Source organism: Chenopodium album, chromosome 7, assembly GCF_948465745.1.
Source record: "Chenopodium album chromosome 7, dcCheAlbu1.1, whole genome shotgun sequence".
NCBI lineage: Eukaryota > Viridiplantae > Streptophyta > Magnoliopsida > Caryophyllales > Amaranthaceae > Chenopodium > Chenopodium album.
Window position 1 is genome coordinate 77,143,368 of NC_137840.1, and position 16,360 is coordinate 77,159,727.

General features: G+C 34.1%; 1 protein-coding gene across 1 annotated transcript in view; it reads right to left on the bottom strand.

The window, feature by feature from the left end:
- Positions 1-1,446: 1,446 nt before the first annotated feature.
- Positions 1,447-16,360, bottom strand: part of LOC145639727 (protein NRT1/ PTR FAMILY 1.2-like) — a 43,283-nt gene continuing 28,369 nt past the window's right edge. Inside the window, exons 2-4 of the mRNA XM_081691050.1 lie at positions 5,728-5,945; positions 2,805-3,358; positions 1,447-2,521 (exon numbers count right to left, since the gene is read on the bottom strand). Coding sequence (XP_081547176.1) covers positions 1,597-2,521; positions 2,805-3,358; positions 5,728-5,945 — 1,697 coding nt within the window. The 3' untranslated portion in view covers positions 1,447-1,596. The remainder of the gene's footprint in view (positions 2,522-2,804; positions 3,359-5,727; positions 5,946-16,360) is intronic.

Sequence of the window (16,360 nt, forward strand, 5' to 3'; positions counted from 1 at the left end):
ACAATAATAATGTGATCTAAATTGCATTTACGGTGATTTGCAATCGGGTCAGGTACAATTTGGGTTGAATTTAGGTCGGGTCAATAACAAGTCGTGTTAATTTCGAGTCGGGCTAGTAACAGATCGGGTTGAATTTTTGGGTCGGGTTAGTAATAGGTCTGGTAAAATTCGGGTCGATTCAATAACAAGTCGGGTTGAATTTGGGTTTGGTCAATAACAAGTCGGGTTGATTTCGGGTCGGGGTTTGTAACAAGTTGGGTTAAATTCGGGTCGGGTTAGGAACGTGTCGGGTTGAATTCAGGTCAGGTTAGTAACAAGTCGGGTTAAATTCGGGTTTTGACAGGTTAAAACGGGTTTGGGTCAATTTCGGTTCAAGTCGGGTTCGATTCAGGTTAATACTTTTCGGGTTACATTCGGGTCGGGTCATCTCCAGGTCAGTTCATGTTCGAGTTCGGGTCTCACTTACTCGGGTCAACTCGGGTCTAGCGTTGGTTTCAGGTCGGGTTTGGGTCACCATTTTTTCGAGTTCAGATGGGTCGGTTAATAAACGGGTTTGAGTCGGTATTTCGGGTCGGGTCAACTTTTGATAGCTCTAATCTAAATTCATTAACTATCAATAAATACAACATAAAATCATAAATAGAAAGAGCGTGGGATATCTCACTTTTTTTTTTTGTAGAGGATCCTAGTAGCGATTGCCATCAGCCATTGTGGCTTTACGCACCACACCCATAAAAAAAAATGGAGAAGATTAGTGTTATTAAAGTAAGTGATAGACCTGGCCCATTTAGCATTTTATGGACATCTAGCTTTTTATGGACCATGAACAACAACGTTATGGACCATGAACAACAACGTTGTTTAAGTAATCCAATTCAACGTTGTTTATGTAATCCAATTCAGCTGCACGTGAATATTTAATTTTAAAAAAAAACTATCTATCAAATCAAAGTTGCTCAATTTTCGTATTTGTATGAACTATCGATGATGAAACTACTTTAAATTTCTCAATATTTATCAACAAGAGTTGGCTCAATTAGTAAGCAACTTCATGCCCTTAGAGGGAGGTCTCAGGTTCGAGCCTCACCATATGCAGAAACTCTTGTTGAAAAACTCACCCACCATAAGCTTGGTGTGCTATCCGGATGTAGTCGGAGCTAAATTTTGGTGAACCGGGTGGATATTCTAAAAATAATAATAATAATAAATTTCTCAATATTTACCATTTTACCATATAGTACAATAAATGTCCAACGGTTAGCTGCTAGGAATACCTCCAAAAGTCACAAAAAATGTAATACCATGAACTAAGAAGTTTTTTTGGAAAAAAAAAAAATTTAATTCATACTCCGTATATTATTTAAAGCTCCAAAACAATCCCTCATGAAATATGGAAGTTGACTTTGGCAAACCTTATTGATATTGACATATCTCTATGCATGTAAGAGTGAGAACGTGAGGTACATAGAAAATGGTGCTCTAATAATGCGTGTGCCTAAATTACCTTTTTAGTGTGCCAAAATTATTTCCCTAAATTGTACTCCTATCTACTTGTTTTAATACATCAAGGTTACATATAATAAGACATCGACGAATCTAGCCCTCTTTCAATTCTTTGTCCGTCGGCAGGCTGTTATTCTCCAGTCTAGCCAATGTTGGTGTTTGATTGACAGCCTGCTCATGCACCTCATCAACAGGCTCATAACACCAACTACAAAACATATCAAACAAGACATTGAAGAAGCATATTGCAGCAATAAGCCAATAAAAATAGTCATATCGACCTTTGTTGATGTTGCTTGAAACCCAACTTTCCTTGCCTCCTCTTGTTGTAATATCATTCACCAAGTTCAATATTACACTAGATAGTAGCCCTGCAACACCCATCCCAACTCCGAAGAGGCATGTTGCTATGCTTGACATGCTCTTAGGCATTTCAGTGTAATAAAACTCGTTTTGCCCTATCGCGTTAAAGGCCTCAGCTAAGCCACTCAAGCAATTTTGGGGTACTAGCCAAAAGGCAGACATAAGGATTGCATCCCTATTATTATTATTATTTGCCAACTCTTCACCAATGGCTCCTTTTCTTCGTATGTTCTCCACAATTCCGGCTACAAACATTGACATGAATGCACAAAACAGTCCGATCCCCATTCTCAACTTTACACTAAGGCTAATAGGTTTGCCATTGATCCTTGATGCCAGGGGAATGAGTACGCGATCATAGATAGGAATCCATAGCACTATGACCATGATTTGAAACGTAATAAATGAAGCCGCTGGAACTTCAAACTTTGAGGCTTGGTGCCTATCCATCGATAAAGCTTGGACCACACCAAATGAACTCTGGTTCGCGTGTATGGACATTAAGACCCCTGTCGACCATATTGGGAGGACTCTTATAAGAGCCTTTAGCTCTTCAACTTCCTCTACCGTGCATATATTCCATGGGTTTTTCGCTATTCCGTCAGACCCAATGTTGCGGTGCACATCTTGAATGATACAAGCTTTATTCAAGAACCTATCAAAAGATACAAGTATTAGATAGAATCATGTTTAGTTGTTTATTCCGTAGCACAAATTAAAACTCATTTGCCTAACTAAAATATATAACAATATTGAACAGAAATTAAACACACTGGGAAATTCCCTGTTTCTCATGGTCACATTCACATTTTCGTAAATAAATCAACAACTTTATTCAATTGTGGAGCCCACAATAATGAAAAAGTTGTTGATTTATTCACAAAAATGCCATTATGAGAAACAAATGAGAAACTGGGGTATCCTCGATCAAAACATACCTTAATCTATCATTTGGGCAAGTTATTGTTGAATTTTTCTTTAGATAATAGTAATGCACATTTGATCCAGGAGGTGGCAGAGTGATTTTTCTGTTTTGAAAAGCAGCAATTGCAACTCTAACAAGGCTAATAAAGAGATTACTCTTAACCTTATTCATCACATAAAGAGGAGTAGCAAGCAAGAGGAAGATGGTCGATAAGAGCATAAGAATAATTGGTATGCCGAACCCAATTTTCCAACCCAAGTGATCTTGAATGTACACTATTACTGTCATAGCAATTACTACAGAAAAGCAACCACATGCATAGTACCAGCTGAAAAAGAGTTCCAAAGTCTTTTTATTCTTGGGATTGTCTCTTCGGTCTACTTGATCAGCGCCGAAAGCTAGTGAACAAGGCCTTACTCCACCGGCACCAATTGACATGATGAGAAAGGCAAACACTAGGATGGCATATTGCCCTGATGTTGGGGATTTGCAGTCATGGGCTAAGGTGTTGCACGGCGGTGGCTTTGCATTTGGGATCATTGTTGTTAGCCAGAGTAGAGTCATCCCCTGCATCAAGAAAATTTCTTATAATTCCAATTAACACACATCACATATGCAAGATTATTTCAATAATCAAGGGGTATGAAATTTGAACCAACAGTAACCTTCTTGTCATGTTGATTTTGATACTATGTTAAATGATCATCAATTGAACCAAAAAATTAAGCTGGTAATTGAAGGCCCGTAATTATATACTCTTTAATTTAATGCAACAATATTAACATAAGTAAATAATGGGAGTAATAAAATTGATTGCTTTTGATTTATTGACTTTTTTTTTTTTTTTTTTTTTTTGAGGGGATATTGACGTACTTTATATTTACCAAAAATGTTGATTCATGTGCCACAACTTGGCCTAATTTTACATATTTATGTTTTGCATTATTGTAGCAGCTTGGTCACCAAGTAACATTTACAAAGTAATTCAGAACCAAATATATAGCTACATTACTCATTTATTCTTAAGGAAGCCCCAATTTATCATTTTGATAGACAAAAATCGTTTATTTAATGGTATTTATGTTTTGCATTGCAGCAGCTTGGTCCCCCAATAATTTGGACTGTTTCGGAAAAATGTTCTTGTTCTAATATAACTTGTTAGTTGTTACACATAAGTTATACAATCACATTTTCAAGGTGGAATTAAGCTATAATAAACCTGTGTGATGCTATCTTGGTTCGTATCGAGTTAACATATTGTATTTTAAGTACTCCGTAGTCAACTTTGATGGGGCAATCAATTTTTTATTAATTATGTTATATGTAACCTTTTTTTTTTTTTTTGAACGGATGTTATATGTAACCTTAAAATGGTAGGGGGAGTACGCTTGAAAATTAAATAAAATTTTCTATTTTGAATAAAAATGAGAATATATTTTGCCAAAAATTATGCAAATAAACAACTCATAGCATTATAGCATAATTGTTGCCGGATAAACTTGCTTTTTTACATACAAAGAAAGCAATTAACTTTGACTTTAGGCCTATTTTAGTATTTTGTAACCTTTAATTGTTGGCTTACTTGGCTAGTTTAATTTACTTGACTTGTTTGTTTCCAAAAAAAAAAAAAAAAATAAAATAAAAATAAAAATAAAAATTACTTGACTTGTTTAAACACCTTTTGTTTTCTTAAAGAAAGCAAAAGGCCGAAAAGGGTATGAATCCTCTATCCCACTATTCACATTTAATTTGATTGGTCTACGTCATTTTAAACATCAATATTCTTTATTTAATTTTTAATAGCAAATTAAATAAAATAAGTTTTTACATATTTTATATTCTAGTCCTTATCTCTCCTTTTTTTCCCCTCCTTTATACAATAACGTTTAATTCAATCTCATTATTATTTTTTCTTTATACTACCTCCATAACTCTGATGCTTGTTTTAGGTTTTTAACGAAGTGGTTAGCATTAATTTTGTTACAATTATTACTCCATTTGTTTGTATAATTACTTTGTAAATTTCAATGATAATAAACCTTTTCTATAATTATTACTCGTACAATTATGTAAATTAAGACAGAAGTAGATATATGAGCATTATTGGTGAGTATATTATTAGTACTCCCTCCGTCCCTTATCTACATGTTTATTTCCCAATTTTCACGAGATTTAAGGAACTTAAATATTCCTTAAAACTCATGATTGAAAAATATAAACATGCATATGAGGTTAGAGGGAGATTAAAATAGAAATAGGCACATAGTTTTGAAACCCCAAAAAAAGAAAGTAGTCATGTTTGTAATTGTTAAAAGACCATCTAACTAATAATGTACTCATCAAGTAAAATTAAATTAAATCTCATAAATTTGCTTAGATTCCCTCTAAATTTTAAGACTATAACATTACAAAAAGGAGGGAGTAATGGTTAATTTTAAAAAAAAAAAAAAAAAAGTCTTTATAATATCGTTCAAAAAAAACAAACACCAAGAATTAAGCTAATTAAGAGTGGAAGGGAGAGGGTGAAATCAATAATGGAAGGGAGCAGGTGAAATCAATAATGGACTATTAGTTTACTTGATAAGATGACCAAAGAAAAAAAAAATTGCATTTAGCATATTAAAAAATAGTAAATAGAGGGGGATTCATTGGCAATATAGATAAGCAAGGAAACAATCATAAATGGTAATACGAGGCGCTTTTGTACATTGTCGAATTGAATGATTTCTCTTCTTTTCCTTAATCAATTAATAAGTGTCATATTGAATCAATAAGTAATTTTAAGTTCTCAAATGTCTAAATTTTTTTAGTGATAGGCTGGTAGCTTTAAAAAATAGAACTATTATTTAGAGACATATGGAGTATAGTCGTATAGGTATATAACAAACAATATCCACGAATATCGATGTCTAGATGTTAAATATTAATAGAATTACCAAGAGACTGAAGACGGAACCCAGAGCAATGGTAAGAAATCGACCAAGATATGAATCAGCCACAAAAGCGCCAATAAGAGGGAAAAAATTGGTAGCAGCAGACCAAAAGTAAATCAAATTTTGGCCTTTTGCTAAACTCATCTTGTAATCCTTCATCAAATATACGATCATGTTTGGTAATAATCCATAACTTGCTACCTTTTCAAATGACTCGTTTGCTGTGTCATAATTCCAACATTTTAAGTGTGTTAGTTATCAAAATTAATAGTCACGATGAAAGTGTAATTCAGTTAATAGTCACGATGACAGTGTAATCCGTCATTAAAAACAAATATTTACCTATGATAAATGGCATGGTAACGAAGCTACCCTTTTTCCATTTGGATGGTGGTGCTGGTGGTTGTTCTTGGTGATCATCATAATGCTCTTTGATGTTTCTTTCTTCATCACTTGCCTCCATTTTTGAGAGAGAAGGAATAAATTAAACTTAGTTGAACCTGATTGTTTGGTAGTAAGGGAATCGATCGAGCCACATATATAATCATTATAACAAAAATAAATAAATAAATTTTTTAAGACGCTCTAGTCTATCTATAAAAAGTCAAAGCAAAAATATAAAGATAGAAAGAGCATAAATTGCTTACTTAATTACCAACGTCTCATGAGTGTGAGGAATAGCTCAAGTGGTTAGAGCTTCCCTCCCGGTTCCAAGAGATCATGGGATCGATTCTCACCCCTGCCCTTGTGACTCCCTAAGCACCACAAAAAAAAAAATACCTCCGTCTCATAATACATGTCTCTTTTCTTTTTTAAATAAACCAAAATATAATGTCTCTTTTTATTTAAAGGTTGTACTATTTGACATTATTACCCTTTTTTAGATGAATAGTATTTTTTTTATACTATTATTATTATTATTATTATTATTATTATTATTATTATTATTATTATTATTATTATTATTATTGTTATTATTATTATTTTACTTTTAATATCAATTGTCAATACTTGCTCTCTATCTCTTCAATTATTCTCAACTACTTTTTCTTTCTCTATATCTCTAGCTCCACATGTACATATATATTTCTAATCGTTAGTTTCAAGGAATTTACAACTTTCTTAATTCTCGCGAAAAAATCCAAAAAGACATTATCTGTTCTCATTAACTGAACTGAACTTATTAGAGCTTAACTGAATTGAACTTATTAGAGCTTAACTGAACTGAACTGAACTGAAATGATTTTATGGAAGAAGGAAATTAGAAGCTGAGCTGAGCTGAGCTGAACTAAACTGAACTGAAAATAATTTGATGAGAACAAGGCCTATATTATAAGACAAGAAGGAGTAACAAATAGTGGTGGATCTTGGACCAAAGATAAATAAAGAGTCTGCTAGTTTAAAATCTAAAATTTGATCTAATGAACACTATGCCATGAAGGTTTTTTTTCTTATAGATTATTTAGGCAACACATATTTTTTTATCTAGTGACTTGAAAACGTGAAGAGAGGGGAAGTGTAATTTGCAAGCCCTAACAAAGATTCGTCTCTGCTTACATGTTACGACTATAAGACACTGATATATGAATTGAAAGCCTCGTATGGTTCAACATTTTTGGGAATAAAAACAACTTTACTTTTCCTTAAGATTGGGCCTAGCAAAATTTTAGGAAAAAAAAAAGAGTTTTAAATTAAGTGGTAGATGTTAGCTGTCAATAATAAATTGTTAGCTAGATGTGAAAACAAATAATTAAGATATGAGTGTTCGGTAAAGTAACGATTAATTAGTTGTTAAATATTAAATTAATATTTTTTCTATAAGATATGAGTGTTCGGTAAAGTAACAATTAGCTAGTTGTTATATTTTTTCAATAACTAGTTATTAAAAAAAATTTAAAAAAATTCCAGTAACTTTCATAGTTGTTGTAAAGGTATTCATTACAATTTATTTTGAGGAAGTAGCTTGGTTGGAAGATTATGTCTGACCCAACTAACTTATGGGTCCAATCTGTCACTGCTAAATATTTACGTAAATCTCATTTCCTTACCTATTGTACTCAACCTAGAGACTCTTGGATTTGGAAAAAGATTCTCCAAATTCGCCCTCTCTTAATTAGGGGACTACGGTGGAAGGTAGGGAATGGTTCTTCTATCCTTTTTTGGGTTGATATTTGGTGTGCTCACACCAATCTTATTGCCCTTCTTGGTTTGGACCCCGATCAAATTGCGAATATTGATATGACAGTTGATATGTTCATCACTGATGATAATACTTGAGACGTCCCTCTTCTGCTTACTGTTCTTCCCAATAATATAGTTCAAACTATTAGAGGAATCCCCCTTCCCTCCTCCCCTGTTTCAGATGAACCTTGTTGGGGTCTTTCTAAAGATGGTCAGTTCACTGTCAAATCTGCTACTTGGCTAGCCCATTCTCATGTCCTTCCTACCTCTAAATGGGAATTCCGTTGGATTTGGAAATTGGATATTCCACCTAAAATCCAGATTTTCCTTTGGCAAATCCTTCATAACAGCCTTCCTATACTACTCGTCATACTTTATCTTCACGTAATATTAATGTCCCTAGTTATTGTGCACTGTGTTCTACTCATTCTGAATCTCAAAATCATCTTTTCCTCTCTTGTCCCTTTTCCATGGCTCTTTGGTCTTCTTCTTCTGTTCTTCAGTGGCTTGGTCGTATCCCTCAATTTACTCAGATCCATGATTTATTTCGCTCTCTTAAATTCAATATGCCTAAACTCCTCCCTAAGATAGCTATCTTGTTTTGGAGTATTTGGAAACATCGTAACGCAGTTATTTTCAAGAACTCTACTGCTACTGTTCCTAGTATTTTTATTCGAGCTTTTTCAATGTTTAAAGAATGGGAATCTCGCTCCCTTCTGGACACAATTCACTTACCAACTGTGTCACCTCCGCCGCCTCCTCCTCCTCCCACTCCACCTATTGACTCATGGTCTCCACCTCCTGTCGGTTTTTGTAAACTTAATTTTGATGGTTCTTCCTACCAGAATTCGATCTGCTACTGCAGGTGTGGTCATTCGGGATCACTTAGGAAATCATATTACTAGTCGAACTTATAATTTAGGTTCTTGTTCGACCTTCCTTGCCGAAGCCATTGCGCTTCGAAATGGCCTCCTTCTTGCTAAGAAATTTCATATTTCTGATATTTTTATTGAAGGCGATAATCTTACTGTTATTAATATTTTGCAGGGTCATTTCAGCTGCCCTTGGAAACTTCAGGTTCTTATGGCGGATGTCAAGGCTATTTTGGATTCTTTTACGAATTTTCAGGCAAGACATATCTATCGGGAAGGCAATCGGGCAACAGACTATGTTGCCTCTCTCGGCTACTCTACTCCGACTCATCAGGATATAGATCCTTTTTTGGATAGTAAATTTTCTTATTTTTTGCTCCTAGATATATAGTTTAGGTCACGGTCTTGTGAGAAGACGTACCTAAGCTCCCCAATGTATTTTACTTTCAAAAAAAAAAAAAAAAAAATATTTTGAGGAAAGGTATTCATTACATTTTGAATGTATTTCGAATGCACATGTTTAATTAAGATAATTAGAATATTAGAAAAGTGCTCTAAAATCTAAATAAGAATCTCAACTAACACCAAGAGAATTGGTTGAAAATTTTGTTTGTGGTGCTTGTCAAATCATGTCGAGGATCAAATTCATGTTTTTTCTTTACCTTTTTAAAATCAGAGAATTCGAGTGTTGGCCCGTAGCACCTTTCAAGACAATGCAAACGAAATTTAATTTTGATTGTTAAAACTTTCTCGGTATTTTAATAAGTGTTACAATTTGACCTTATATATATGTTGAGACACGACTTTGACCATTAATTTATTAAATAAATTATATGTTAATAAAATTATACGAAAATTGATATTATAAAAGTATACATTATAACGATTCCAACAATGTATAATACAATAAAAAAATTTCATATATATATTACGAGTAGTAAATTAATCAAGTCAAACTATTATGTGAATAGTGGAAAAAGTCAAACTGTAATACTTATTAAAACACAAAGAGAGTAGCATTTTTGGAGAGTAATCAATCACTTTAATCATTTAGTGTTAAAAAATCTCACTATCTTCATTTCTTTTACTTACACAGTTACACTATTTCTTTTACATATTCTTTTTTATCTTTCTCTTATATATAACCATGTACTACATTAATTAACGAAATGATCGAAATTTATTGTTGGTTATATATATACTAACTAATTTTCATTCAATTGATTGGTTGCTTTTATCTAGTATTTAAGTTTAAACTTTTCAACATATTGGACTATACATCTTTGTTCTTGACTCATGTGATTTTGACATATAAATATTGTTTCAAACTAATGATATAAATTATTTTAATTAATGTGTAATGCTCACATTGCATGCATAGAAAAGTTAGTATATACATATAAGCTTAAATATTTTCATAAATAAATTATGAAAATTTTGACAATTACTACTTATGTCCATTTTAGCAATTACCACCTTTTTTTTTTTTTTTTGAAAATTACCACCTTCTACTTTCAAAAACATCAAAAGTTACCACCTTCTTACCCCCCAACTATCACATGATGTCATTTTTGGCCCATTCTTTCTATTCTCTCCCTATTTCCCTCACATTTCTCATTCCTATTTGAATTATCATCTCCCCTTTCACTTTTTTTCTCCCAAACCACCAATAATTGTTCGTCAATTTTGATTTGGAGGAGTGAATTGAAGTGTTTTTTATTGTTTGGGGAAAAGAAGTGAAAGGGGGGGGGGGGGATGAGAATCGAGTTAGGAATGAGAAATGTGAGGGAAATAGGGAGGAAAGGGAAAGAATGAGCCCAAAATGACGTCATGTGGTAGTTGAGAGGTAAGGTGGTAACTTTTGATGTTTTTGAAAATAGAAGGTGGTAATTTTCAAAAAAAAAAAAAAAAAATAGAAGGTGGTAATTGCTAAAATGGACTAAACAGAAGGTGGTAATTGTCAAAATTTCCATAAATTATTGTAATACTACAGTTTGATCCCAAAAGAAAACAAATTAATTTCTTCAAAAGCACTGTACAGTATTACCATTTCACCCCAAAAATATACTCATTCTTTACTGATGGCAGCATCAACATCAGTAGCAGTGGCGGCAGCAGCAGCAGTATTAGTTGTAGCGACTGGAGTGGCAGCAGCAGTATTAGTTCGTTGTAGCGACAGCAACACTAACATGCAGTAGATGTAGCAGAGCTCATGTCAAACGCATACCTCAACCTATCCATTATCCAAAGAATGCATTTTAGTAACTCCAAATGTAGCAACTTGCAGAAGATACTATAATGAAAAACACACATTGAATATACTACGTATTATATGCTTAACAAATGCAATCATAGATACTCACAACAATAACAGAGAGTCATGACATGACCAAGGAAAGGATAAAAGTAGAACAGAAACAAAACTCTAGCCTGAGACAAATACTAAGAACACTCCACAGTTTTGTTTTTGGCAACTAATGTGGGATCAAGTTCAATAAAAGCAGAGGGATCAATCAATACCTTTGGTGTACTTGGTTTCTTTCTACTTTCCTCTTCTTAAAATACAAAATTAAATGGTTTTATTTACTCCCTCTATTTTAAAGTATTTGCCCTACTTTTCTTTTTTGGCCGTTTTTAAATACTTGCTTCATTTTCTTATTTAGAAAGCTTTTACAATATTTAATTAATTTCTCTCATCTAATGGACCCACCATGAATCATATTTTATAAATTTCATATTCTCAATACTATCCACTACTTTTGTTTTTTATATTTTTTTTTATTCTTCCACTTACCCTACAACCTCCTATTTTATTACTTTCTCCAAATTCTTCTAACACTCCGCACAAAAAGAAATGAAGCAAGTATTTAAAAACGAAGAAAGTAGTTTCTAAAACTTCTCACAAAATGCTATTGCGAATGATACAAATGTCATAACTTAATTTTCTACTAGTGCATTGACCCATGTTAACTTATTAGCCAACATTGGAGTACATGTGTTGTCTATTGCCAAAATAGAGCACATTTCATCAAGTTTTGGCCTTATCTAGTCCAATTTTTCGGTCATTTACACTACCATTAACTCAAGTTGAGCTTGTTAGGTAATATTTGGGTAAATGAATGTACCTCAATGCTTCTACCACTTGCGCTAGAACAATTAAACCTGTCTTGTATCATGATTGGTAATCAAATTATGCTTCAATTAGCTGATTGTCAAAACTTTAACACACTTCGCACTAGCCTATAAAGGATAATCATCTTACATAAATCAAACACCAACATTGAGCATGTACAACAAAGTCATGTAAAAAAACAAAAAAAGAAAATCAAACTCCCTTCACTAGCCTAATATGATAACTAAAGAAAAGCAAACTAAGTATTCTTAAAGAAGAGCAAAAAAAAAAAGCAATCTAATTTGTATATAATATCACCCTAAAAATGGGAAAACCATTACAAAATCAAAACTCAATAACAAAATTACAAGATCTAGAAATTGTTCTAAATAAGAGCAAATAGTATAAAAAGTAACAAGTAAGATCGAAAAGATGATCCTGCAATATAGGAAGAGTACGGTGTGTCGTGATGCAAATTCACTGATTTGAAAACGAAATTCCGATGCAACCAGGGTGCTCAATTGTATTCGTTAACACATTCTCTAAGATTAACACACCACTTCCACTCACAGACACTTTTGGGTGGAAGGTTGGAGCCAAGTAACTTATGCCCAATATAGAGTATGTGTTTAGCTTGTGTTTGATATGTATTTCTTGTGTCTATGATTAGAAAAATTAACCTCCAACTTATAATGAAGATTGAAGAAGATGGAAGATCAAACAGGAATATTTTCAATCAATAAGAAAATAAAATCCGAATAATCATGGTGATTAAAACACCATAATCAACCTCTTAAATGGGGGGCTACAAGAAATTAACCAAGTAAAGGAATCCAAGGGAACCGTTGGAGTTCAACGAACAAACTTGCACCCGATCGGACGGAGCTCGCCCGGTCGGGCGAGCACCCCACTAAAACTTAGGTTGCTCTCGCACCTGGTCGGGCGAACACTCCCCTTTTCCAGACGTCTTCTCACGCCCAGTCAGGCGGCGAAACTCCAGAATTTTACGACTCTTCTCGCGCCCGGTCGGGCAATGCTCGCCCGATTGGGTGCCCATATTTGACCCTTTGAATTCCCTTTCTATATTTCCAAGAGAAATTTCTCAAATAATTATATAATTAGATTGAAAGTAAAGTGTGAAAGCTAACCTTGCAACGAGGTGCTTGAATGGAAGAGAGAAAGCTAAGAAGGCTATTCAATGGAGAATTCAAAGCAGAGAAGTCGGAGTAAGCGACAATGGAGGAGAGAAGAGTAGAGTAGAGGGGAGTTGTTTAATCAGCAAGTTTTCATCAGCACCGGAAGCAGCGTCCATCATCGAGAAGCTTCGAGAAGAATGAAGATCTGCTCAAATTAAAACAGTGTAGACGTATGGTAAAATTAAGATGGAGAAGTCGGAGATCGCGAGTGACAGAGAAAAAACTAGAGGGGTTCTCGGCAATTTTTATTTCCGGGCAAAAAAAGGTCAAAAAATTCCAAAATTTAAGGGTATTACCCACGCTTTTCTAGGAATTTTTGAGGTTACGGGGGCCCGTGGCAAAAAGTATTAATACCCTAAGAGATACATCTTAGGATCATATAGTGCCGTTTGGAACCATATATGACCATTATATAATGTCATAAATGTCTGTGGTAGGATTGATTTCACAAAATCAGTGCAAGTTGCGGATTAGTAAATTGATCGTTTTAAGGAATATTGGTTGGTTCCACCCACCTAATTGGACTCCCGGAAGGAATTAGGGACCGTGGTAAACATCTCGGAAATTTTTATTTCCTGGCAAAAAAAGGTTAAAATATTCAAAAATTGAAGGTTATTATCCACGCTTTTTGAGGAATTTTTTAGGTTAAGGGGCCCGGTGGCGAAAAAGTGTTAAGACCCTAGGGGATACATCTTAAGGTCATATAATGCCGTTTGGAACCATATATGACCATTATATGATGTCTTAAATGTCCGTGGTAGGCTTGAGTTCACAAAATCGGTGAGAGTTGCGAATTGGTAAATTGATCGTTTTAAGGAAAATTGGATGGTTCCACCTTAATTGGACTCCTGGATGATATTAGGGACCATAGTAAACATCTCAAAAAAATTTATTTCCGGGCGAAAAAAGGTCAAAAAATTCCAAAATTGAAGGCTATTATCCACGCTTTTTGAGAAATTTTTAAGGTTATTTGAGCCGGTGGCGAAAAGTGTTGAGACCCTAGGGGATACATCTTAGGGTCATATAATGCCGTTTGGAACCATATATGACCATTAAATTATGTCATAAATGTCCGTGGAAGGCTTGAGTTCACAAAATCGGTGCAAGTTGCGGATTAGTAAATTGATCATTTTAAGGCAAATTGGATGGTTCCACCCACTCAATTGGACTCCCGGAGGATATTAGGGACCATAGTAAACATCTCGACAATTTTTATTTCCGAACGTAAAAAGGTCAAAAAATTCCAAAATTGAAGTTATCCACGCTTTTTGAGGAATTTTTGAGGTTATTAGGGCCGGTGGCGAAAAGTGTTGAGACCCTAGGGGATACGTCTTAGGGTCATATAATGCAAATTGGAACCATATATGACCATTAAATGATGTCATAAATGTCCGTGGTAAGCTTGAGTTCACAAAATCGGTGAGATTTGCGAATTGGTAAATTGACTGTTTTATGGCAAATTGGATGGTTTCACCCACTCAATTGGACTCCTAGAGGATATTAGGGAACATAGTAAACATCTCAGCAATTTTTATTTCCGGGCGAAAAAAGGTCAAAAAATTCCAAAATTGAAGGCTATTATCCACGCTTTTTGATAAATTTTTGAGGTTATTGGGGCCGGTGGCAAAAACTGTTGAGACCCTTGGGTATATATCTTAGGGTCATATAATGTCGTTTGGAACCATATATGGCCATTAAATGATGTCATAAATGTCTGTGGTAGGCTTGAGTTCACAAAATCAGTGCAAATTGCGAATTGGTAAATTGACCATTTTAAGGCAAATTGGATGGTTCCACCCACTCAATTGGACTCCCGGAGGATATTAGAGACCATAGTAAACATCTCTGCAATTTATATTTACGGGCGAAAAAAGGTCAAAAGATTCCAGAATTTAAGGCTATTATCCACGATTTTTGATAAATTTTTGAGGTTATTGGGGCCGGTGGCAAAAAGTATTGAGACCCTTGGGGATACATCTTAGGGTCAAAAAGTGTTGATAATACTTTGGGACATTCTTTGACTATAAATTTGGGTAATAATAGCACCTAATACGATTTGGGATGTTAAACAGAAAAGGAAAAATAGAATTATAAAGACAAGACCAAATAGACATATAATATTCATGGGTATAATTTGGTGTAAATTTGGGAAGGCCCGGCCCGTTAATCAAATTTTAAAGGAACTACTAAAAACTTGAATTTTTTTTTTTTTTGGTTAAGTTTACTCAATGATATCAAATTCAAAAATCAATGATAGAAAAAAAAGGATGTTTTCATAAAATATGAAGATTTTCAGAAATCAAATCATCCATTTACCCAATTACTCATGGTAGGTTTGTTTGGCCTTGAAGGCGAAACTTGGGTTAAACATAGAAGAATAATCAACCCGGCATTTTACATGGACAAATTGAAGGTAAATTGTTCATATTATATCGACTATTGTATATTTGTAGTCGTGTTGCTATGATTTTTCGTTTTTTTATCAACTAGTGATACTGTATAGTATGTGACAATTTATTCTAGATGGGGTAGTATTTCCTAAGGAATAATATTATATTTCTTATCATTTGGTCACAAATTATAAATGTCGTGCATGATTTTTTTAATTTTTTCTTCGTCTGCTACTTTTAAATGAAGAGTATGTTCCATTCAATACACGAGAGTTGTAGCTTGATGACAACTTCTTGGGAAGAGATGATTTCGAAAGGTGGATCAACTTCAACAGAGATAGATGTATGGCCTTACCTTGAGAGTTTGACCGGTGATATAATTTCTAGAGTAGCCTTTGGCAGCAGTTATGAGAAAGGGAGAAGAATATGTGAATTGCAAACAGAACAAGTCAATTTATCGATTGCTAGTCCACAAGCATCAAATTACATCCCCGGATGGAGGTATGACGTAGTACTCTTACTGAACATGTTCTGTTTTGTTTACCTTATTTCCACTTTTTCTAATGAATGATGATAATTTTTTTAGATTTTTGCCAACGAAGAAGAATTGTCGAGTAAAAGAAATTTGCAAAGAGATAGAAGAATCGTTGACAGAAATAGTAGATTCGAGGAAAAAGGAGATGGAAGCAGGGGTAGGCACCAAAGATGACCTTTTGGGCATACTACTAGAATCTAGTATGAAAGAAATTAAAGAACATGGAAATGAAAAAGGAAAAGGTTTAACTACCAAAGAGCGAGGTTGTTGATGAATGCAAGATTTTCTACTTAGCTGGCTCATAAACAACCTCTACTCTTATTGTTTGGGCACTCATTCTGATGAGCAAA